General features: G+C 41.3%; 1 protein-coding gene across 4 annotated transcripts in view; it reads left to right on the top strand.

Moving 5' to 3' along the window:
* The window catches only part of CNTNAP2 (contactin associated protein 2), a 1,484,598-nt gene that overhangs the window by 988,016 nt on the left and 469,847 nt on the right, over positions 1 to 26,735 (top strand). For all 4 annotated transcript variants that reach the window (XM_036231126.1, XM_036231127.1, XM_036231129.1 and 1 more), the window contains one exon: positions 1,045 to 1,164. In XM_036231126.1, coding sequence (XP_036087019.1) covers positions 1,045 to 1,164 — 120 coding nt within the window. The remainder of the gene's footprint in view (positions 1 to 1,044; positions 1,165 to 26,735) is intronic.

Raw genomic sequence — 26,735 nt, 5'->3', positions numbered from 1 at the left:
AAACCAAAGGGAGGCACAGAGAAGGTCGAAGAGGAAGGTAGAAAAGGAGGTCCCAGAGATATAATTCATAATGTAGCAAAACAGATCCTAAAGGGTGAATTCAAGCACACTTTACCAAAAGACTCTGCCGCTTGTATATCAAATAAATTTTTACTAGAAGTTGTTCTTAATTTTGTAAGGAGAACTTTCAAATTCGTCATAGGTGTCAGTGTGGAGCTGTTTTAAAGAGTTTTCGCAGTAATATTTTAGGAATTCTAACTACAAAGGAAACATGTAAATGTCCATTTTGCATTTCTGAAAACAGGCGCCGTCTCTCAGCAGTGTGCCAGAGCATGGGAACGAAAAGGGAAACGGTGAAACAGAACCTATAACTTAATCACATTCACGTCAGTTTTCTGCACAAATAAGATTCGATGCCACATAAAAGCACCTCTAACAAATAAAATGAAACAGGGGCGTGTCTTTCTTCTTCCTGAAATAAAAGAAAATTAGAAATCCCAGCTAGTTGAGGGAAATTCATAACTGTCTATGCAAAAAGTGTGTGTCTCTCTCTCTCTCTCTCTCTCTCTCTCTCTCTCTCTCTCTCTCTCTCTCTCTCTCTCAGACACAGAGATACAGAGAGTCAAACACAAAAATAGAGAGAGATTTTCTCTGGTCTCTTAGTTGATAGCCCAGCAAAGCAGCCCATTTTTGTGGCCTTCAAAATAACACCCCTTACAGTGAAAAGATGGTTATCTATAAACTATAGATTAAATATTCTTTTAAAGTGATTGTAAATCCCAATGAAATAAACATTACATTTATTTACAATTTATTGATTGCTTTAGACTTTTTCCCAGTAAAAGCCACCCCCTGTTTGTCTGTTATGTCGGAAATGCTTATAGAGTAAGAACCAAAACACGAATTTAAATGTAGAGAAAAGAATGCTCATTCTAGCAAGAGGCCGCACTCCTCAGCAGGTTGCCAGGTTTGCTATGTTGCTGGGGAATTTACCTGGGGAGCCATTTGTTTCGCCCTGTGCTCATGTACGATGTTTCGTTCTAGCTATCTATGAGCCTTCCTGCGAAGCCTACAAACACCTAGGCCAGACGTCAAACTACTACTGGATAGATCCTGATGGCAGTGGACCGCTGGGGCCTCTGAAAGTTTACTGCAACATGACAGGTAACTATGCCATGTTTATGTTTCATGAACACTGCTTTTCTATATGTTGAAAATAAGTAGTATCACTGAAGTTTCTTTCTTCTGGGCTGTGTTTTTATCACAACACATAATGAGCTAAATACTGCTAGATTTGTTAGGTAAATGGTAAAATGTGTTTCTAAAGCAATTATACCTTCCAACACTGTGTCTTTTAGAAAATCTTCCTTCAGACTAGAACAATTAAAAATAAACATTTTTAAAAATCAGTATGTAGTGGGAAACCCCAGACAGTGAAACAGTGAGGTCGAAGTCCACAGAAAGAACTGGCCCGTGAAACAACCTGGACCAGGGGGACCGAGCATCACTTCCCCGCATCCGAGCATCACTGCCAGGGGCAGAGGTACACGCACAGCACTCCGGACCTTCTCCTGCTCCCCTGGTTACAGAAGGAGCCCTTCTGGATGAGAATGTTTGTCTTCTGTCGCTCAAGGCAGTTAGGGACGTTAGTGCACCAGGGCCCCTAAAGGCCAGCAGGCACCACTTGGCCTTGTGCCACCTCTCATCCCTTCCTTCATCTGGAAAGAACGTGAGCCAGACATCACTCAGAGAGCATGGTATGTACCACAAAGCTTGACTCAGGCTATTCCATTTCTAAGAGATGGATGTTGAAGTAGGGGAGGGAATCACAGCATGAGATATTCTACAAAGTCTTGATCTATCACTCTATGTCACAAAAAAATGGTACATATGCCTTATTATATAGCATTTCTATTAAACAGTAGAGCTGTCCCACTTCTCAGTGACCCAAATGTGATTCAGTATTTATCACAGTTAAATATATCACACATTTCAAAAAACGGAGCAACACATCTTCTCTGGGAAAGAAGCAATGTCTTGGCAGTGATTGGTCTCTTTCCGTCTTCCTATTAAGATGGTTGGAATGCAGGAGAGTTTGTCACTTGTACAGACATAGTGAAATTTTTAAGAAAAGGAACCTCACCGGAAGCTCATAGCTGATGTTAATTTGGGTAGAAACTAAAAAGAATAGAGGTATGTGAGCATACCTCTAAGATCTTTTTTCCTAAGTTTTTTTTTTTATACATTTACTGTGTGCCAGGAACTCTGCCATGTGAGAATAAATGGACATGGTAAATGTCTTCATAGTGTTCACAACTAATAATAAGGAGAAACATTTAAAAGTAAACAAATAATTTTTCTATAAAGAAAAATAATGGAATTGCGAGGAGTGATTTATTTTGGATAGAGGATGATATGAGAAACCTCACTAAGGAAGCAACATTTTAGCCAAAATACCAAGTATAAAAAGAGACAAAGCACTCACCAAGGTGAGGGAGGGAAATGAGGTCTATAAATTAACGCCACAGGCATGAGATTGTTTTCTCGCAAAGAGCTGAAGCCCGAGTGACCGGAACATAGTGGGCTCGTAGAGGAGCCTAGAACGCAGAGGGGAGACAGGAGGGGCCAGAGCAGCCCAGGCGGTAAGGAAGGCAGTGAAGCAAAAAGGTCTGGCTTTCATTTTTTCAATTATTTTTTGAAAGCAGTGGGTGGGAATCCATGGAGAGCTTTTAAGCTGGAGAACGAAAGGGTCTCGATTGAAACTACCACTTGTGTGCATAATTGACAGCGAAAGCACTGGGACCAGTTCCGAAGCTAATGTAAAAGGCCAGAGAGAGAAATGGATTTTGCCTCTGTTTTGAACGTAGTATCGAAAGGATTGATGGCAGATTAGATAAGCATGGTTAAAGAAAGTTATCAAGAATACCTCCTGAATATGTGGATTGGGTAACTAGGGGAATTACAGGACCATTTGAGAGATGTGGAAAAATAAGAGAAGAACAGATTTAGAGGAATTTCAAGAATTCAGTTTTAACCTAGTTAATTATGAGGTGCCATATGCCGTCTAAGTTGAGAGGCAAACTTTGCAGTTGGATAAGCCCCCTAAAGGATGTCTGGGTTAGAGATATAAATGTGCTCATTGTTGGCATATAAATATATGAAAAATATAACATCACTTAGGGGAAAGACATCACGTAGGGAAAGGCATCTCAGGAATAAGCTCATAGGAACTCGATCAGGTTTCCAGTGATGAAATAGTCTGTAAGTGTGTAGGAGAATGTGACTCAGAGTAATGGGGAAAAGTCTCTACGAGCCCTTTGGGGAGTAGTGAATCATCCATGTGGACGTTGAAGTGACTTTTCGGGTCTGAGAGAATGATAGCGATTTGGAGGGAGGAGAGTGACTATGAACCAATGCGAACACACAATGCGAGGCAGCGAGCCAGGAGTTGGGCAGGGCGCAGCGAGCTGGGCGCAGGGCATGTGGCATGCCACAAGCGACGAACCGCCAAAGGACCTGCTCAGACAACTGTGGGGACCACGGAATGGGCAGTTAACTTACACTCAGGGACAAGCAAAATCTTCCATGAGCTGAGTCTTCAAGAACAAGTTGGTGTTATGGGGCCCAGAAATGGGGAGAAGAAAAAAATAGATCAACTTATGAAATGCTTTGTGTTGGATGAAAAGCGGTTGAAGCTTGATTCCGAGGGAAAGGCAAGCAATTGATGATATTGTATTTTTAAAGCATGACTTCGGCGGCAGTGAATAGGGTTCTCCAAAGGAGACCCAGACGTGGAGCAGAGCGACCAGTTAGACAGTCCCGGTGTTGAGACAGGTCGGAGTGGTGGCCGTCAGGGACGGAGGGGCCTGATTTAATGGATACTGAGAAAGCCGAGTTGGCCAGACGGTGGCTGGTGAGACAGGATCGAAAAGCGTGGCAGCTTCTGCCACGGATAACCCCGTGCAGTGGGCACCGAAGGGCAGGGGCTCAGCGGGGCAGGACAGGACTTGGCTCTGTTGCCTCCAGGGCCTGGAATTCAGCCTGGTAGAGCCGCGTCGTGGGCATGTACTCTGCAGATTCCCTGTAGGGTCTGAGCGCATCAGTTAGTCCCGCTCTCTCAGTTCCCTTGAAGTGAAGAGTAGAAATTGGAATGAGTTGATGATCTCTCTGCTGCCTTCCATTAAAAAGAAAAAAAAGAAATAAAAAAGGAAAAATTCTATTATTACCATGAAACATGAAAGAAAACTATCACTACTTACAGTCAAATAATTTAGAGACAAAATCCTCTTGCTTTGAAGCAGCTTGAATTTACTCGTTTCTTGGCCAGGTTTGACATAAATTGGCGGTTTTCACTTTTTTTCATAAGGCAGTTCCTCTACTGTGCAATTCTTTGGACTGTCTACAGTTCAGTGCTACATCACTCGTAATTTAGAGGGGTTCCCTGAATGGCAGAGCGTCTGAGGGACTGTACAGTTGACACTGAGGAAAGACGATATGCATTGGATCTTTTAGAGAAGAATTCAGCATTCTGTGCAAGTCAAAGCCTGGTTTCCGTTTTTAGATCTTCGGGCACATTATAAAATGTGGTCATGGTTATTCTTGCCTGCCTTCTTCATTTTTATCATCTCCCTGAAAATTTGACATTAAAAATATAATTTTTATGAATGTATACTATCATATATTTTTAATATTTGCCTTTTTTATTTATCCATATTTCTAACATTTCAACTTCTTGTTTCTAGTTCCTTAAGATATTTACCAATATTTTCTAGAAACCTTGAACTTTTATATTTAAAGCTTCATGTAGTCTTTCCTACCCAATGATTAATAACAACAGTAAATGAAGCTAGATCCAGCCATTATCTTTGGAAACTTACTGCTTATCCCTAAATCAAAAACAATGTTTTTCTTAATATTCTATACTCTAATTTATGTCCTTTATAACTCTCTTTGCATTCATATTTAATTTTAAAAATTTAAGTAATCATTTGTGCTGCACCATGTGAAATTTCAAGTCCAAATAAGGAACACCTCCTGCATTCTTTCTAGCACTAGTTTTGTAGTTTTATCAAAAAGCCATTAAGCTTGTTTACATAATTTGTGCCTTATAAAGCCCTGGGATTTAGCTGATCAAATTCTATTATCCTCTGTAATGGTAAAAGCTATTCATGCCTTTTTAATCTAATATTCATAGAGAGCGCGTTACTCAAGTTCCTAAGCACTTGCGCTCAGTAATGTTTTATTTATTAGTGTGCTTCTCAGAAGTTTCAGTCGTGCGGAGTGGGCTGCTGGGGTGGCGGTACACTTGAGTTCTAGTGGATGGGATCATGGACCGACCTGCCCCACTCGTACCCCCAGAAAAGCAAAGCAAAGCAGTTCCTTCTCTAGCATATTCATTTTCTTAGCAGCTTACAGTAACACCTATTCATTACCTCACAGTGTTTTTGGGGTCAGGAGTTTGGCACTGGTTAGTTGCTCAACTGCTCAGGATCTCACAGGCTGAAATGTAGGGGTCAACAGGGCTGTGATTGCATCTGAGGCCTGGGTTCCTCCTCCACGGTCATCTGAGTTGTTGACAGCTTTCAGTTCCTTGTGATCTGAAGACTGTAGGCTCCACTCTGTGGCTGGGTATTACCTGGGGATTGCTGCCAGTTGCTAGAGGCTGCTCCCAGTAAGATCCAGTAAGAGGACCTCTCTGGCCTCTGGACTGTCTTTCCAGGGCTCACCTGATTAGGTCATGCCCACCCAGGATAATTACCTGTTTGATTGACTCAAGTCAACTGATCAGGGAACCTTACATGTGTGAAATCTCTTTACCTCTGTCATATAGAGTAACCTGTTCATGGGAGTGATAGCTCATCCACCTTTGAGGGTGGACACCAGGTGGAAGGAATTTTGAGGGCTGTCTTTCTGTTCTGCTTACTGCACCGACTCATGTGCCTCTGCAAATTATATATAATTCTATCTACATTTATTTTTACCTTTTGATGACAGTGCCACATTTAGTTTGGAAATAATTAAACTTCGTTATATTTGTCATACATTTTTTAACATATTCTTTAATTTAGGAAATTTTTAAAATGTAATTAGGCAAAAATAAACTTTGCTTACCATCTAGAAATAAGAATTACTAACATGTTAGGAAATGTGTGATAAAAATGTTACATTTTATACTCGTAGCCATAAATATATAAATATACTGCCATAATACATATATGTAGTTGAGGGCAAACTAAATGCCAGGCACTGCTGTCAGTAAATTAGATACAGTAACTCATCTAATAATTCACAATAATCCATGAGATAGGTGATGTTAAAGCTCAGAGAAATTAAATCCTAGTTCACATACCTAGTAAGTTATGTAGATTTGCTTATTGGACAGGCTTCATAGTTACTATGTATGCGTGCATGTATATACATTCATGTATGTACATATGTGTGTGCAAATGTGTGCATGTGTGTTCATCTTTACAGTCACATGTGCATACAAACAGTACTTGGCATTTTGGATTCTGTAGTATGATTTGTAATATGATTTCTAAAATAAGCATATCTTATTTATATCTTTTTATTATCATCAAAACTTCCTTACATACTCCGAATTCATTATCTGTGTTTTGGATATTTTTGCTATAAACTATTTACTTGTTAATTGTCCAACTAATGCCTTGGGGTTTTTAATCAGAGAATACATTTGAAATCAAATCAGTATGTAAACCATTAGGCAGTTATTACCAACTTTAGCTATTAATTTAACTACAAGTATTTTCTCCAATATAATTTTCTATGAGCTTTGTAGAATAACTTGTATAATTCCCATGTACAAGGTTAATCATCTCTTAGGGTTTGTACCCAATTTTTAGGGTAATTTAAATTCTGTCTTCAATATCTACTTACTCTTTCAGTGTAAAATCTTAAACTGAATCCAACAAAATCAGGTTTGAGACTGCAACAAGATTGAAAGGAATTATAGTAGGTATCATCTGTAATATTCAATTTGATTATTCTTCGCCGTTTGAAAGAAACACAGCTAGGAATGAGAACACCCAGCTCTCCTCTGTCCGTGCTGATTAGCGTCCACAAGCCGGCTTGCAGACCCTTCACGTTCCTCGGTGTCGTGACTGTTTGCCAGGTGTGTTCCCGGCCTACAGCGCAGGCCGCAAAACCCTGGCTGCTTCCCCTGTGCTCCCTCCACTCGCTCCCAGTTCTCGTCCTCTTTCTTCGTCCTGCCCTAGTTTACCTCCTCTGTCGTTAACCCGCGCGGGTCAGCTCTCCTCTGCGTGTCTCACAGTCCTGCCGGCTCCTCTTTGTCCCCTCCTCGCTCACTGCCTTTGTTACACACCTGAGCAGCCACTCAGCGGCTCCTGCGGCCCGCGCTTGGCTGTTACAGCGCCGCACAATCAGTATAAATCTTTGAATTCAATTCTGTTCTTGCAGCTTCAATTGAAAATCTAAGAACCGGCTCACTGATCAAACACAGCCTGAAAAGAGCTCTTCCTCGAAACCGATGAGCCCCTCGCCCAAGCGTCCCTTCCAGATTTACGCTCGTGTGTCACCGCCCGTCTACCGGCCAGGCTTTCTTTGAAATCTCATTGTGTGTCAGTCACAGCGGTAGGCTCACACCACAAAAGTTCTCAAATGGCTTTCGAACTTCAAATCAAGAAAGGCAGAAGGAAACCAGGGAGGGAGGGCAGGACGCCATGGGCACTTCGCGGAAGCGGCCTGGGACCGGCGGCGCGCATCTCAGAGCCGCCCCCGGAGCCTCCAGAACGGCGCCCCGTGCAGAGGCGCCCACCTTCCGGTATGCTTACACACCTGCCGAAACAGTACTTTAAACACGTTGCCTTTTCTGTGCTTTGAAAGCACTGCCTATGTTACGGGATTTCCCTGCTCTGGAGCTGAGAAGGCTTCCCGTTGTCTCTGGCTAGGGACTTTTTTTTTTTTCTTTTTCCCTGACATTTGAGGTCTGAAACTTGTCTGTCCATCAGGCAGGAGGGAAAAAACACATCTTTGTAAATCCCAACTGAGATAAGCTCATGGCCTCGTGATCAAAACCAAAAAGCACAGGAATAACCTCAAACCTATTCACTAGGAATTCCTCTCTCCTGGCTAAGCTTGAAGCCATATGCCTGGGTTTCTGCCTCTCTACACTCCGCAGCGCTCAGGTTTGTGGGTCACCTTCCATTCCTTCCGAGTAAATCAATGTCCACATCACGAGGTCCCTGGCAGTTTTGTTGGGAGAACCTCATCAAGTAACTAGTCTCTCTTATTTTGTGTCTTGGTCTAATCAATACAACCAAGAAAATTAAATAATAAACTGCACCATACCACATGTTGCCTGAACGGGCACATCCCGGAGTCATATTTCCTGGGACTGACTTAAACTAGAAGCCCTAAAACTCTTCCGTGCCCCACAGAAAGGACTTCCTTGAGACAGTGTTTGTCTCGTTTATGAAGAGTGGGAAAATGACTTAGCAAAAAGGTGCGCCTGTGGACGAGGTTGTCAAAAATCTCTTTATCTCCCTCTGTATATAGAGGACTTTATTAGGGCTGACCCCCCTTCACGTAACTAGTAATTTTATATCCTGTTTTTACTTATTTTTAGCAAAAAAAAAAAATCAGTATTAAAAAGTGAGGCTAGGAAAAAACGTGCAATGTCATCATCATTATTACTATTATTATTTCTTTTTTGCTTCTATATATAACTATTTATTCTATCTTCACTGGAGCCGCGTTTGCCCCTTCTGAGTCTTAGCTCACTTGCTGGCCCTCTGAGTGTCGAGACCCAGACAAGGCTGCTGAGAGGTGAAGCGAACACCTTCGCTGACCCAGGCGGCAGGGCGCGGGGGTGAGAGCAGGGACTTTGTTAGGACATCGTCGAGGCAAGCCGGCTACAGAATAGAGTCTGACGTATTCCGTTCTCAGTTTTTAAAAGACTGTGAAATCCTAGTGGGCGTCTGGGGGCTGCTTCACTGCGCGCCTGCCCGGCCGTTTGCTCCCTCTGTCTGGGGCATGCTGCTGTCACAGACCCTCCCTTCACCTCGCCAGCGTTTAGTCACCCAAGAACGCCCCCCTCTTCCCTTAGGTCGGAATGCGTGCTTCTCGATCCCACGTCTTCCTCATTCTTATTTTACTCCCTCACTTGGCTGTAGCACATCCTCTAATGGCTTCCCAACCCTTTACTACTACCTACCCTTCTTTCTAGAAGTTGGAAGAACTTTCTTTTTGTCTTGGGTGTTCTGAAATTTCACAACGACATGGCTTACAGTGTGTCTGTTTGTATCCATTTGCTGGGTGCTCACTTTCACATCGGCAACTCCTTACATTTTTTTAATTTTGTTTGTGATTTTGTCTCTTCTGATTTTTCTGTTCTCTCTTGAATGACATTTCATGAGGTTTTAAGTCAAAGAGCTCTTTTTTGTTCCTAAAAACTTCCCTGTTAATAGCAGTCTAGTATTGCTTCGTGAATGTAGTATCTTTTCATATACCTCAAAGATAATACACATTTTTCCCTGTCTCCTTTCATTTTCTCTAAATCCTTTATTCAACTCATTTTTCTCTATTTTTTCTCTTCTGACATCTAAGCTCCTCAGCTTTCCTCAGATTCCTGATAATTACAAGCCATGTGTTTATTATTAAAAGTGAAAGGATCTTGTTGACGTTGAACTTGACTCTAGGTTAGAGTGACCACGTGTCCCGGTATTCCCAGTATTGTCCCATTTTTCTTCGCTTGCCCTGATGTAATTACTAATAGCTCTCCCCTTTACTCTCAATAGTGTCCTGGTTTTTTAAAAAATTATGTATAACGTATAACGTATATGTACATATATAATATATACTCTAGCTTTACTGGAGTTTTTAGGAGGGAAAAAGTTAGAAGCCAATGTTTACTCACCGTCCTAACCTGGATACCCCTTATTCATTTTTAATTCCCTAATATAATACATAGAAACAAAATATGAAGAAACACGCAATGCAATCGAATGCTTACTCCCTCTCCAAAGAGAATTATCTGTTAGCATCCTGTTCCCACCACCCCCACTCCGAAGTTCAACCTTCCCTTTGAAAATTCTAGATCCTCTTTACCTTCAATGGCTCACATTCCCCATATACAGTACTCATTTTTAATATCTTGAAATCTTAATCTTCATTCCTATTTGAAAGTAAAATACGTTGACTTCCACATAACATTTGGGCATTTCCTCCACCGTGGCAACACTCTGTTAGGGTCTGTGTATAATTAGAGGTAGATAAGAACCCAGGTAGCTCAGAAGCGTCTGTGGATGCTGTGGATTTTTGACATTATGTTGCTTGTCTGCATGATACAGTTTGGGTTGTCAATCATCATAATTCTATTTAGATAGTTTTGGTTAGTAGTGGAAAGTAAAAGGAAATAGTTTTAGCTGCTTAAAAGAGGAGATTAGAAAGAAGTTGGATTTGGAGGAGATTCACTGTTCAAACCAGTGATGTTTCCTTTCTTCCATTTCAAGCCCTGGGTAGAAACCTTATGAAAACATGTGGATGGACCATCTTAGCCCCCTGAGCATCTGACTGTACTGCTGTGTCATTAAAATGAATTTCTGGTGCCAGTTCAATTTGCCTTTACCTCCACAGGCATAGTCCTGTTTTCACTGATCGCTCTCCCTGTCATGACAGTGTAATAATGGAAAGAAGAGAACAGTGTCCAAAAGTAGTCAATGTGTTAAGGCTTTCTTTGTCAGTATTCCTATATCATGATGTTTTAATAGACAGCAAATCTGTTAAAGATGTCCTTAGATGATAAGGGTTGTGCTTTAAAGGGATATTTTTTTTTGCATCAGTTAAAAAATATATCATATGTAAACGATTTCTAAAACATAAAAATTTTATAAGCATGGCAAATTCAACTTTAATAAAATTTTAAAAGAAAGCATTTATATCACAAAATTATTATCTTAAACACAATGTAACTCTTCCATCTTTTGCCTTTGCTAAGCTCGGAAAACTTATAAGGCTTGTGACCTTTAAATCAAATTCAATTCTAGTTTCTTAGTTTCTTGCTGCATTTATTTAAGATTACTGAATGGTCTTAACAAATATGCAAAAAAAAAAAGATCAATTCTGAAATATTCTCACAAATCAGGTTCCTTTACGATAATCTTTAAGTCAACACTTGGACTCCCCAGGTACTTTAATAGATCCTTAACTGACATGGTTCCAAATCTCTAATCCTGGTCATTATCCCCCCCCCTTTTTTTTTACATTTGATGAACTCTATGATTTGAGTAGCAACAACTTTAATAGCAGATATAATATAGCGAGTTGGGCATTTTCATAGCATGAGCCCCAATAATGATACTTGTAATACTTCCTAAAAATATTTTATATTACTATCTCTTTTTTAATCAGATTGCAAAATGATTTCGTTTATGTTATTTATATTATTTATTTATTTGATATCTTAGTCATTCGTCACCCACATTTTGAGCATATAAACGACGACAACAATAATAAAATGCTAATACTTAGCAAACACCGTGTGTTGGGCTCTATGCTTTATGTGCATAACGTCGCCTGAGGTAGAGAGTGTTACTGTCTCTTCTAAGTGTGAGGCAACGAAGGCTGAGGGAGATAACTGGCCTAAAGGCAGGTGTTGTTAAGTGGGGAAGTGGAAACCAGGTGTGTGTGACTTTGCAGGCCACCGTCGTCGTCACTGCATTATAGAACCCACTTTATTCCTGATGCCATGCTAGAGTTACAAGACACTGGACAAATATATAAGACACATCCATATCTTTAACAGACATTCAGACATTCAATCTGATTCAAAAGACAAATAAAAATATTATTAATCATATTTAGATTTGAATAACTTTTGACAATTGTCAAAATTTAAAGCTAATTTTTTATAGGAAAAATGTTCATGATCATTGAAATACATGTATGTGACTCATGCTGTATACAGTATGTATCTAAACTCTTACACGTGCTAGGAACTCCTTAAATAAATATTTCTGATTGATCACAGAAAATACAATAATGAAACACAGCTATTTAGACATATAAATGGGTTATGGAATATGATGTGAAAATATGTACTTTTTTCTCCTTGTAAAAGATGAACTAGGAGATTTAAGGGGGAATAAAGGAAGATATAAATAATTTTGTAGCTTATTAAAAACTTAGAAGTTTATTGAAATTCTTTGCTGATAGACTTGGTACTTGCAGAAAATTTTTATAATAGCTTCTAGTTTCAAACAAATGAGAATATATAATTGACAGCCAACTGTAATAATGAGAATTGTGGTGCTGTAAATTAGCTTTGTAGCCTCTATTCTTCATCCTGAGCAGGTTTACTCTGGCACTTGTAGATTGCATGTTCTCATTGCAAGTGACATTGAGAGATTACATTAAGTTGGTTATCGATCATACTGTATGGGTTCACTTTACTAAAATGTAATCTCTGTTTCAGCAAATCTAAAACTGACAAAGTATGCCATTTTCATGCCATATACACTCAGCAAGAAGTTGTAAGAGAGATTTAGAGGTTAGCTGAGGCCCCACACTCTGGGCATTTCATATCTAACCCATAGTGTTGTTTGGAAGTATGGAATTAAGTGATTTACACAGAAATGTTTTTCATATGCTAATATGTAAGCATGAAACTATAATACTCCGAAAAAAAACAGAACAAGTGTCACTAAACATCTGGTCTCTACAGAGCACTCTGGAGACTACTGCAGTGGGTAAAGGTTCTCTCTAGGGATTTAGGAAGAAAGGGAAGCCTCTGTGATAACAGTGGCTTGTGTGTAGTAACTATGACAAGAGAAAAGAGAAAACAAACAGCTTATACTCTTCCTCGTTTCTAGCTTCTCTTATCGTGTCATCTTCTTTACACATTTTTCCTTGTAAAATGTGAGTCAGTCTGGTCCCATTCTTCCTGAACCAACCCTTATCCGACCCTGCTCTGCCACACGTACAAGAGGAACTAGAGCCAAAGGTATCGATATTAATCTAGACTTCTCTATGCAAGATGATTTTACATCCATTTAACTGCTGACTCTAATTCCTATAGCCTGTTAATCACTATCGCTATCTCTTATTTTTCTTCCAAAAATTTGTTATGTGAGGAGAAAAATACATTTGTGTGTTCCAGGAAACTTTAGCAAGCAGATCCCCAGGATGTCTCATAAGGTGATAATCAGTGCACCATTGGCATTGTTATTGTCTAGAGACCTTCACTATTGAAGAATAAGAAATGGTTAGACCCTGGGAGAATGACCTATTAACTAAAACTCAGTAGATGGGTGTATAAAACTAAAGAGCCATTAATGTGATTTATAATGAAAAATAATTATCCAGAAACCTTGCTACTCAAAATTTATGTAACTATTGCATCCCCTCTCTGTTGGCAATCTTACATAATCAGATAATTTTGGGGTTTTTAATTACATAATTTGGTGCAAAAGGAATTCCATAAATTACATGAATTGATGCCATCAGGCTAAGCCTGTTTGTTGCATTTTTTTTTTTTAACAACTTTACTCTATTGATTAAACTTCTCTCTCCACTGCATGGTTTTTGACAGTCACCAACTGCTTCTACAAATCTTCCTTTTTATCAAGCTTCCAAGGTTGAACAAATACTATTCTGGTCATTTCTTCCTTTACATAAAAATGATGTCACACATTAAGATTCATTCTTCCGGACCTGCAAATCACCCCATCTCTTAAGATTAGTTTATGTTTCCCCACTCAGATCCAGGTGTCAATTTTAAAGTTTAACTTATTGAGAGGAATTTTATTCCTCACATAGTCACATTTTTAGGGTCCTCTTCAATGTGCCCCTGAGCAGTCTCATGTCCTCCAAAGGGAGACACTCTGTGAGCAACATTCTGAAATATGAACAGTTACATCTCTTGTCAAGGTTGCAAGGATTGATTTTCAGATACACATTTTTTCCCACAATTTAATGTCTCTGAAATCAGAGTGCATCGTACCATTTCTACTGGCCAAGCAACGATAATGACATAGTGCCTTTGCCTGTGTGCATCTGGCCTTAGCACCAAGATTTACATGTTATGGCCCAGTGGCTTACAAGAAAATTCTAGAGACAATTGAGGAACCCTCTGTTTAAGAACTTCTCTATCACCAGTGCTTTTATAGACACAGAGGACTGCTCAGTGGGGACATCGGTCATTCCAGTTGCTTGCACAATGTTTCGGGAGAGTTGGAGTATTAATGTGAAGAAATTCGAGGGATGCCCTCACCATTTATTTCACTTGTTTTCCTTTTCAAGTATGCACCAAAGCAATATAATTAAAATTAAAAGAGCTATTTTAAGATGTTTTATTTTTTTTTCTCAGTGGTGCATAAAATAGTAGTGTATCTTGCAATCCATGACCTCCTAAATTATGAAATAAGATTATGTATATTTTAAGTAATATTCCATCAAAAACATATATTGGCTTTTTTTGAAATGTCTGCGAGCTGGAGTTAAGGTGTTTTTTTTTATGATGGAAAATCTTTATTTACTCCCCTGTGAAAGAGGGTGGTAGGGGGTCATCTCTCTTATTCCAGAAGTTGTGATGGGTACATTTAAGTGATATTTCCAAATTCTGTTTAATAGTAAATGAAAAAATTAAAGTTTTTTTGTTCATGAGGTGTGATAAACAGATATTTTATTATCATATAGTCAAACCTATTATATAATTTGTATATTAAAAAATAGTAGAGAAATACAGATTTTCTAAATGAGATAGGGGAATGAAAATGTCACTTTTAAACCTGTAAATGGAATTTTCTAGAAGAGTAGGTTGGCAGCACCGCTGCTATTTGCATGAACAGTTCAGGGCTTCTTGCCTCTTCTCTGCTCTGGCAGGTGCTCTCGGGAAAGAAATGACGCAGCTCTGATGAGGCTGCAGCAGGCGAGCATCTTGATGCTCACACCGGCGATTCTGCTGGGGCGGCCTCCACGGGAAGCCTCAGAAAACCCTGAGGCCCATCCCCAGCTCCAGGGCTTTGGGAAAGAGGCAGCTCCTGACGGCCCGGGGTGTTCTCAGGGTACAGGGAAGAGACTTATGTATCAGGGTGACCCTCACTGGGGATCTCAGTGACCCTCTGGGACCTGCGGGCTGGCTAGCACACAGCAAGCAGACTTTGAATCTCTGTGCTCCCCTCGGCCTTCTGCCTGCACTTTCCTCTGTGACAGAAACGGTTGCATAAAGTCACATTCCTGTGGTCTGAGTGAATGTCATACCCCCAAATGTCACTCCCAGATTAAGAGTTGTATATATAGACTTAGGTGGTTTGGCTTACCCAATAAAAGATGGTAATTAAATTATGTTATTTTAAATATATATTATTATTTATTAAGTTATTTTATATGTCGATCTAATTATTGGAAACAACATAGAGAATAAATGTTATTACTGTGAGTTAGGAGTAAAATAACTTTAGTGAGGAATGTTTTATAAATATGCAAAATTTTATATGTATCATTACAGTCTACAAAATATATTTTAACAAAATATATAATATATACTACATATTATATATGTAGTATATAATATATAATGTATACTAACAGTATATCATTATATATGGCAACTATATAGAATATATAATTTTGTATATAATTATATAAAATTTTGTATAGATATACACAAAAGTTTGTAAATATAAATATAGAATCACTCACCAGTTATAGATAGTTGGTTTATAAATATATAACTTTTACATATTATATTTTATATGTTTTTATATATTATAAATATGAATATAAAAATCTGGCATTCCTGAAAGGTTTAGGTAATGAGCAGAGATAGTTCGAGTCCACACTATGCAGTTTATAATCTTCTGCCCTTAACAAGTCTAGGTTTGAAATAATTGACCAGTTTATTTTAATCATTTTCTATGAAATTCTTCCTGTTTCTCATCTGAAAGAATATACAGAGTGAAGGAAAGAAAGGGAAGGGAGATGAGGTAGGGTAAAGAATGGGGCAGAAACATCACAGAAACACCCATCACAGCATAACCTGTGCGCACGCGTGGGTATCAGGCTGGTCGTACAGTTGTCCAGGTTGTTCCCTGCACAAGGACAGCCAGTCACGGCTGAAATCGGTTCATGCTCTGCTCAGGAGCCACATGCTCTGACTCATGTCTGCATCCACAGAAAAAACAGGGCATCTTTTTCTAATTCACACAAAGGCACCTTATGGGAAAATGTGGCCCACGTGATAGAAATATACTTTTCCCATCAAGGCAACATAAAACTAAAATTACACCCACAGAAAGTCAATCTGTCTTGTTACTCATTACCTTTTCCAGGCCCTGTCTTTTAATATCCAGTGACACTTCAGCGTGAAGTAGTTTAATTGGTACTTTTTTTGGTGTTAGAATAGGCACTGGCAACACAAGGCACCCAAAGGAATTTGAACAGAGGAATCCCAAGGAAAGTGTGAGATTGGGGAGAGAGGCTGAAAGCTGGCCTACCTGCTCGCTCCGGATCACCTGAGCATGCTGAGCATCTGGGTCACAGCCTCATCGTCATGAGATATGCACCTTCTGTTCAATTTATAGCATGAAGGACCAAAACTCAAGAATTAAAACTATGAGTAAAACATTCATAGAATCTTCAAAATTCAGAAGCAATATTGGGACAACACTCTTTTAGAGCTCCTAAGGCTAGTGACGATTTCACTTATTTATGTCAAGAGGAATTGTGCGCCTGTGTTTTCAGTGGCTCGGGGATGGGAGCCTTCCTCCTGCAAACCTCGTCCGCTGGATGCCACAGGCCGTTGTTGGAGACACGAGGATTCCCAGTCCTGCTAGCTGCTTGCTGCTTGCTGCTTATGCCTACACTGCAGCATGTTTTAAATTTCCCAGCTTCATTTTTTAACTCGATATAGTTTGGACTTAGTATAACCCTAAAACTTACCTAAACTCCACTGTAACATAAACTGTGACCGAAAGCCAGACTTTAGAGTTGGAAGTGTTCTGTTGAAGAATCAGTCATCTAAAAGCAACAACAAAGAATTATTGGTACTTGGCAAAATCCAGCCAGTCCATTCTTCACTGCCCACCTCTCTCCTGAAGATAAGACATCCTTTTAAAGACAAATTAGAGTCATAGTGGTATTTCAGTTGGAACCTCATGATAGAGAACTCAATATATTTGAACACTGTAGCATTTCCGTGTAGTTATTTTACATTTCTTGTGTTTCTTTCCTTTCATAGCAGAATTAGAGGAGAAAATTACAGTATTTAGATGTATAGCTATCAGGAGCAAGAATTAGTCTTGAACTATATTTCTCTGCTCTCTGAATAACTATGCAATTATGGACAAATCAATTTGCCTCCCTGGGCCTCTGTTTTCTTATTTATAAAATGAGACAATTGAACTAGATCAAATTTAAGCTCACATCCATCCATAAGTGTACCATATTGTTAATGTGGTAAATGAACTACTCAGAGCTATTTCTGAAGAAAAACATGAAACCATTTTGTAAACTGTAGAAGTCCTTTGTATAGTCTCAGACTTTATTTAAAAGAGAACGAGAAGCAAAAAGGAGGTGCTAGGCATGTTTCGAGCCTCCTTAGTCTAGAACACTATCTAAAGGAAAGGGGGTACTTTATAAGGACTCTGGTATATTTGCAAAGGACTAGAACTATTGCCAGACCCAGGATAGGGACTTAGAAATCTTAGGCCCTCAGCAGAGATGTGACATGGTTTCCAAAACCCAATCCCTAATTTCCAGGGGCAGGGGCGGCGATCAGCCCCGTCCGGACTTGGGTCAGGATTCCCTTCCCTGGACAGTCGGCTATACCCAGGTTGCTGTGTTCATCTCGAACAAACAGCTCGAAAGGTCCTTCACGGGGATGCAGTCTTTGCACAAGTGCTGCAGTGTGAGCAGATGTACTGGAATCTGTCCCCAGACGTGCCTTTTCCTCACCCCTTCCATCTATAGTGCCCCAAAGACTTGAATATTTAAAAGTGCAAGAAGAAATAGTGCCCTAGGTTTTAATTTTTGGCTACCTAAGAAAATCAATCTGTGAATTACTTTGGTCTCTATGGATACAGTAATTAGAACTTCGCTAATCGAATGTGCCGTTCTGTTCTTTCCCTCACACCATGGCACCAGGCTGTGATGGAGGGACAGCTGGGACAGCCTGGTGCCAGAAGAGAGACACTGAGCCTCTTCAGGCAGCTGGCGTTACGGGAGCTGTGGCGCGGCCTCCGTAATTCACAGCCCCTCGTGACGCGTGCTGGCAGTTAGCTGGTTCGTAGACAGGGGCCTTGTCGCTTATTCATGTTTGAGACGTTTTTCCTAGTTCATTACCTTACTTCAAACCTTCTTCAGTTGTAGGGACTGCGAAAAGGGTGCCACGACTAGCAATTAAATCAGGAGTGCCACCTTGCATCCTAAGAGACAGGTCGATTACTTCATGGAGAGGGGAATTGGCTTTTTAAGCTCTAAGTAAATGTTTAGAACCAAACCTAATATTTTAAACGATCCATTTATCTCTGTTTAACATTTGCTTGTACTGTGACTTGAAAACAACTCTTATTTTATGGAACCGCAGACTTTGGAATGGAATGGCTCCTCACAAATGATCGAGTACTCCTCATTTTGTTTAAGAAACAGAGATCGGGAGAACTAAAGCAAATTTGTAAAAACCACACAGCTAGTGTGTAAAAGCACTAGGACTAGAACTTAAGTTCAGTGGGCTGGACCCCCTCACCCTTCACGGGACCTCACATGCACACGATTCAATTCATCATAATCCTTGGATCCAGTGATTCTCTCATTATTCACTAATCAACATTTATTTAATAATATAATAAAGGCCTGTGAACCCATCCTCCCCTCCAAAAGAGCTAGAAAATTGGCATAATATACTAAACTCGGGGTCCCTCCCATTCCGCTCCCTCCCCCTCCCCCCACGAAGCGGTGACCGTCAACCTAAACTGTACATTTCCTTGATGTCCTTTCTGTAATTTCCTTGCATGTACATGTAGTCCTTAAGAAAACATGTATTTTAGTTTTGTAAGGTTTATAAAAAGTATGTCATGCTGTGTAAAACTTAATATTATATTATGAAGGTTCATCCACGCTGTCGAAGGTGCCTGTACTACACCACAGTGCATTTTTTACTTTCCCATCATGGGCTTTTGGATTGTAAGTTTTCCTGCTGTGAACAGTGAATATTCTTATGACTGTTTCTCGTTCTCAAGGTGCAACAGTGTCTCTGGGGTATACACTCAGCAAGAATTTCTAGGTGACAGGTTATACAAATGTTCAGCTTTGCAAAGTCATGGTAGATTGTGTCTGAAATGATGGCACCAAAATGCACTCCCACCATCAACATATGCGCCTTGTAGGTGGTGCCTTTCTGGGATCGGAGAGCCTTTCCTGTAGAGGTTTAGACAGTAAATGTCTCCGGCTCTAGGGGCCACAGGCAGCCTCTGTGGCGGCCACTCAGCTGTGCCGCGGGGGGCGAAAGCAGCGATGGGCGGCGTGCAGGCGAATGTGCGTGGCTCTGCTCCAGCAGCACTCATCTTACGGACACTGAGGTTCGGATTTCATGAATTCTTCACATTACAAAATGCTGTTCTTCCTTCGTTTGTTTGTTTTTTCAGCCATTTAAAATTGTAAGTAAACATTCTTAGTTTGTGGGTCATACAAAAACAGATGGCAAGCTGTTGACATCTTCCCTTCCTCTCCCTTCCTCCCTTATTTCTTCCATTCTTTCTTTTTGACTCATCTTAAATATATATATATACATACATATATATATATATACATATATATATATATATAATCTCTTATGTGTAATACACTGTTCCAAATACTGAGGATTCCGTCGGTAAATGAAGTGTATAATGATCAAATGGCGATAGGTATCATAAAGACAAATCAAGGGAAGTGAATGTTGGTGTTAGGATGTGATGCTTTAGACAGAATGATCAGGAAAGGCCTATCTGATAGAACGACATGTGAGCTGAGCTCTTATTTTTACATGAGAGATTGAGACATTGAAACATCTGAGAGGAAACTGTTTCAGTGAGAGAGACTAACAAATCCGCACACCCCCTCTGAACCTCACTGTTCTCATTTCTGTTGCCATGTTGGACATCTCTTCCCAAACGTGCCACAAGCTCCTCTGGCTCCATTCGCCAATCTGAATTTGGCATCTACTACAATCTTGGGTTTCACAACTCAGGGAAAGTCTCTCTCAGCCCGTCATCCGGCTCAAACCCTTTGAGCTTGCTTGCCTTTATCTTCCCCTTTGACCCAAAACACCTGTTTATTCAACGTACTTTTATTTGCTTTCTTAGTATCTGTTTTAGTTTGCTAAGGTCGCCATTAAAAAAAAAAATACCACATACTGGGTGACTTAAACAACAGAAGTTCAAGATCAAGGTGTTGCCGGGATTGGATTCTTCTGAGGCCTCTGTCCTTGGCTTACAGAAGGCCGCCTTCTAGCCATGCCTTCGCATGGCCCCTGCTCTGTGTGTGTGCATCCCCGAGGCCATTCCCTCGTCGTATGAAGACTCTAGTCAGATAGAATTAGGTCCCCGCCCCCCAAACATCCTCATTTTAACTCAGTCACCTCCTTAAAGGCCTCATCTCCAAATACAGTCACATTCCGAGGCACCGGGAGTTTAGGACTTTAACATAAGAATTCTGAAGGGACACATTTCAGCCCATAATGTTATCTTTTAACTCAATCCGTCTTTTCTTCATTTTTAATGCCATTTCTCACTTAAGTTTCCCCTCTTTTCATCGGTTTATAGGTTGTCTGACTCTGGTTCATACTCTTATGATCTGTTCTCTCCAAAGCTAGCAGAATAATTATGCAAAGATGAAAACTTGATCATGTTTTACTCCGCTCGAATCCTTTACGGGCGCCCTAGTAGTCCTCAGGTTAATGCCCACTAGCATATCATAATGCTCAAGGAACTGCACCTGTCTACCTGTTCAGTCCTCTCTCTCACCAGGTAAACTCTCCCCCTCTTAGCTGCAGCAGTAGTCAAGGGCCTTTGCAAATTCCCTTTAACTGAAATACCACCTCTGTTCTAATCCGGCCTTTTTACGAGGTTTTTGGAGTTAATACAGTCCAAAAAGCACCGCTCGGTGTCCTCATCTGCGAAAAACGTTAGCAGACCGCAGGTTTCAACATTGTGGAAGGCAGCTGCTCCCCCCACATGCTCTCCTAGCGTCGCGGCGTCTGTTTGCTGTAGACGTAATGCGGGGTCATTATTTTTGCCTTGGACTGTGAGTAGGACTGGAAGCGAGGACTGTATCTTGATTTATTCTTGTATCTTTAGTGTAGCAAAGTGCCCGCTCCTCTTAGGCACTTAGTAAATATTTGATACATAAGTGAATGAATAAATGAATAGATAAAAAGCTTAGCTAGAAGGAACATTTATGTATATTATTTTAATACCGTATTGCCAATGTTATAAAAGTTATCAATTATAGTTAAAAATAAACCATTAAGTTTTATTAAGCAAGCAAGATGACTATAAATGGCATACATAATATAATTATGACAACATATATATTGCAAAAGACATGGAAAAGTAATAACCAATATTTAAAGTGGTTGTTTTTGAATACAGGCGATGAGTCTGTATTTAATTTATTTCCTCTTTTCTATATTCCTGCATTTTTCAAATAGCATTAGTTCCATGAAATGTCCTGTGACACTACTCACATTAACAAATTTATCACCTTTTCCTCAATATTCTGAAATTGTTCTTTCCTTTACATTTCACTGTTTGGAAAATAGAAAGTGGTCTCTGCAAGAAATTATCGTGCCACAAATCCATATTTTCATGGGAACCAAAATAAAACACATAGCAACGCTTGGAGGACACATTTCTCCAGCCCACTGTGAAACTTCCATTAAGCCCTTCATAACATCTCTAGCTCTGGGCCCTGAGGACAGATGAAAAGTCTAATCTTTGATCAAGGGTTACTCGAAGCTAAAATTATCTGCTGTTACAAAGAAACTCTTCCAAATGGCGACACCCCGCCGCTGCGAAGGTGAGAGTCACCCCCGCAGCTCACGTATTGCAGAGCTGCAGGATGCCAGGCAAAGACCTGGGAAAGAGATTAAACCTCGCTCAAAACATCATTTCCACTCAAATCACATCACACGAAGTATCATCCCCTAAATGTTTTTATTTTTCTATAGCGCTCACAAAACAAACATTGCCCTTTAGGCAAAGTTGTGGAATACCCTTCATTTAGGAGAAATGCGAAAAGGAAAAGGCAGTATAATTTTAGGAAAAGGAAAAAGCAATAATGGTTTGGTTTCTGCAAGTGTTCCCTCTAATTTTCTTTCATGTCCTGATTATCTTCGTGGCCGGATAATAGAACTGTACAGTTTCAGAGACGGAAAAGTCTTACAGATCACCTGGTACATATAGCCTCCTTTACAGTTGAGGAAATTAAAGCCCAGAGAAACCAAGAAACAAGGTAAACATGCCCATCCTCTTTCCTGTGTGAGGCCCTCGAGAGGAGTCGCACGGTGCATGGCACACTGTTATCAGTCTCGGTCACTCCACTCACGCACGGGCTGTGCGCTCAGGAAAGACCCGGAGTCTCCTGTCGCCACTTGCTGCTGTGACTCGGTGCAATTATTTGGTCTTTCAAAACTTCTACTCCCTCGGTTATGAAATACTAGCTTTAAAGGACTTAACTGTGTAAAGTCGTGTGAGAATTAAATGAGCACCTGCTTAGTAGAATGCCTGAGTTCATAAGTAACACTGATGCTAGCTGCTGTCGTCGTCACTGATTCTGCATGTTTTCTCACTGTACGAGATGAGGCATTCTGAAAGGTCAAGAGCTAAGTGTTTATGAAAATGGCAGCCTTGTCACTTTTGCCTCAAACTATTTATGTGCCCGGCTTTAACAGCCCTTTTTCTTAGGACTTTTAAAGACTGACGAAGGAAGAGGAGGACCCCAAACAACAGTCATTGATACTTAGTGAGCGCTCAGCTGAGACTTGCTCTGTTCTAAGTTCTTTGCGTGTATTTTCCCATTCATTCTTCAAAACAGCGTCACGAGGTAGGCAGGCGCTGTGATGATCCCCATTTTAGCAATGTGGAGACAGACACAGAGGGACTAATTCGGACTTGCTGGGGTGTTCGTTTATCACCACCCCCACATCTAACTCCAGCAGGCACCAGCCAGGAGGGTTTGCTGTCCCCTTGGTGTCTGGGTTCTGACCTTTGGCTTCTGTCGCTGAAAATGGCTATCCTCGTGGCATGAAAGGTCCCCATCAGTCCCCTGGCTGTCAGGTCACACATCTCACCACACACCCCAGTGAGCGAGGATTTATAGAGCAAAAGGGGTAGCCTTTGATGAGGGGCTCGGATACCTAGTAACAAATTAGCACAGAGATGTGTAAGTCATGCCACTGGTGCAGGAAAATGCTTTAAAATACTACCCGAAGGGTTTCCTTTCCAGGTCATCCCAAGGCTGCCGCCCCAGAGAAGGGCAGGGAAGGTGGATATTGCCCTCCAGCTGTTAACCAGTTTTGAACTTCCAGTTAGGCCTTTGGAAACTCTCATAGCAAGATAGCAATTTTAGAGGAAGAAACAGCTTTTCGTTATTCCTAAAGTTAGGTTTTATCACAGCCAAAAGCAGAGATTAACAAAAGTTATCTGTAACGTAAGAAAGAAAATGGTTAAAAATAAAGTTTTTGCCAAAGAATGAGGAGAAAATCTTTTCTGTCAATGGTGGGTGGAAAGAGGGAGGAGGATTGCAAAGAGAGGAGTAAAAAAGAAAAAGCATGAAAAGGAAAGAGAAATAGAAGAAATGAGATCGAGGTGGGAAAAAGAGACAGACAAACAAGACAAGACAGGGAGATGAGAAAGAAGCAAAACCCCTAAGTTCCCCTCGCTCCCTCATCTTCTGCTTGGTGTCAAAGTCCAAGTGCAGATGGAATGTAGAAATACCCGGTTGTTTCAGGGAGCTAAGATAGGGAGACAGGCAGGACCTGACAATCCGACAGGCATCTCTTTCAACAAAAAGATTTCAAATGTTCCTACAAATGTTCTCTATCCTTAATGTGTCCATTACTCCCGCAACAGCTCTAGTCAGTAAACTCTTTATGTGTTCCCTTCTTAACTTTGTGACTCATGTCTAGATTTAGTAACCTTGATGTGTATTTATCGTCTGTTAACTTTAGCATTCAAATGATTCACCAATTTATGCATGGAATCTTATTGTTACGCCTTATTTTTCAATCTCCAAAGAAGCATCATTTTGGAAATGCTACGCAGGTTTAGATATAAATGTTGCTCTGTCTAATTTGTAACTCATGCTTATGAATTGAAAAAGTTTCAGGACTTTTACAGCGACATTTAAAGATGTCAGGTGGCTTGAAATATTCCCTACTGATGTACATCATCTCGTTTGAAATAATGTATTCGATGGAAGCAAACGAGCAGCAGAACATTCTCCATCTTGCTCCCCACATTAACTTACAGCCTCATCTCATCTCTCAGAACGTTTTTCCAGTTGCAGCCAGCACCTGATCACTTGAGCACACAGCACTTTACCTGAACAATTCTTTTGGCACTTTTACCCTTTTGCCTTGTTCCCTGTCCCGACACCCTCCTTGGAACTTGTAGCTGCTGAGGATGAAGTAGAGAGGACAGGAAGTGATGACGAAATTAGGGTATGCCGCGTCTGATGGAGAATCCTGCAGGATTATGTTGTCCTCGGTCTCCTTTGAAGTCTAGTTGGACTTTCCCAACTCTCGTCCCGGGCTGTCCTCGTCGCTGTCCTTCTCAGCGTTTCCCTCGGTTCTCTCACTCATTCCCATGGCAGTAAGAGCCATGGTCGCCATGCTACGGCTCTGACACCCACATCTCCAGCCGTGACCTTTCTCATAAGCCCCAGATGTTGACATCGACTCGGTGGCTTGATGTCAGCATTTACCTGTCTCTCGGGCATCTCAGATCCGGCTTGTTACAAGTAGACGTCGCGATCGCTCTGGCAGCAGCAGTGTGTTTTCCCGTTTACCTGCTCGGTTGAGCAGAAGGCAGGTGGTCATCCCGCATCTGTCTGTCTCTGCCTCTCCCTGATCTCCGCCCTCTCCCTCCCTGTCCACTGTCCGCCATATCCAGCCCATTAATACATCCATTTCCCTTCTATCAGATGTAGTTCCGATGCGTCCACCTTACCTCCCCCACCACCACCCTAATTCTTGCTGCCATCATCCCCCTTCAAGGCTCCACGTTGCCTGTCTGCTTCCAGCCCATTCTCCCAAAAGCAGCCAGAGTGATGCTCTATAAGCAGAAATGGGACCGCGTTGCTTCCCTTTGCCATGCTCGCTCTCAGAGCCCCTTCTCAGAGCCTCGCGTCCTGCACGGGGTGGCTCGTCAGCCCGCCCAGCCCGTCTCATTCAGCCCCATCTGCTTCTTGAACCCACCGAGTTCCTTCTCACCTTAGATCCTTTGCTCTGTCCGTTCCCTCTGCCTGGAACTTTCCCCTGCCCCACCACTGCCCCTGGCTCCCGCTCCATCCCCGTCCTCCGCCTCTGCCCTTTCTTTCTTGAGGACTAGTTTGAGTACCATTTGCTCTAAGACGGTCCCCGGTGCACCCAGGGGGTCCTTCCTGTTCCTGTTTAACACTGTCCTCTGTCATTTGCTCCAGATCACCTGTCCCACTGAATTCTTATGCAACTGTTTTTTGTTTTGTTTTGTTTTTCCGTTTTTTCTCTATTACATTCTCTGAAGGTCAAGACCAGGTCTGTTTTAATCACCACTGACAAGCCCATCGCCTAGGGGCCCACACTAAGCAAGACACATCTACTAAGAGAATGAATGAACTTTCGTGATGCCCCTGATATCCTGTGACTTAGAGAGGCAACACCATAATCTCAGAGAAGTACTTTTCTCAGGTGTAAACGCCCCCTCTTTCAGCTGCCTGGCCCCATAACCCACCTTCCTGGGTAAACACCCGGGCTGTTCCTAGCACAGTGTGAAATTCAAATTTGATTTTCACTGGCAATTCAGAAATATTTTTTTAGGAGATACAATCAGATGATTACTTCTTCTGTTTTAGGCAGTTTGTTTTGTACCTACGTTCTGCTCCAAGTGACAGACTGTGGTGCTGTCCCAAGGGAAGTGTCGATAGGAATCATGCCCAAGGCTTCACAGTCCCCTGCACGGCCGGCAGCAATAGATCAGGCAAAATCAGAATTTCTGAGGACTCCCACTTCCATGCTGAAGCGAAAGGCAATGCGGGAACCACTTAGAACAAGGAACAGGGAGAGGGGTCCTGAGGGTCATGAGCAGTGCCAGAATAGGAAACGCAAGGCAAGAGGCATGCCCCAGCCCTGTTCCCTACCCCCGCGGGTGATTGCGGTCGCATTAGAGCTTGGCCCCTGCAGCGGCCACTGCACGTAAACCACACCCTGTCTCTGCGGTGTCCCATCTCGTAGGTCTCCCAACGTCTTAGGTTGTGGTGATCTGTGTACAAGTCCTAAGCCGTGAGCTCATTAAGGGTATCGACTGTGCCTTTCTGTTATGTTTACCACTGTGCTGGATAAACTGAGTCGCCCACACAGCTAAGGCGATGTTGTAAAAACACTCCACTGCTTCCCGCCTTTGTGTAGAATACCGAACAGGGGTTCAGTGCTTCCACGGGACGTAAAGCTGACTGATACGGGTTACAAAGTGCCACCACACGGGCAGGTAGTCTAAAACAAAAGGAACTTGTTTTCTCATAGC

The sequence above is a fragment of the Rousettus aegyptiacus genome, unplaced genomic scaffold (assembly GCF_014176215.1).
Source record: "Rousettus aegyptiacus isolate mRouAeg1 unplaced genomic scaffold, mRouAeg1.p scaffold_m13_p_13, whole genome shotgun sequence".
In the NCBI taxonomy this organism is placed as follows: domain Eukaryota; kingdom Metazoa; phylum Chordata; class Mammalia; order Chiroptera; family Pteropodidae; genus Rousettus; species Rousettus aegyptiacus.
Note: the sequence above shows the minus strand (reverse complement) of the source record. Positions and strands in the feature narration are given on the sequence as shown.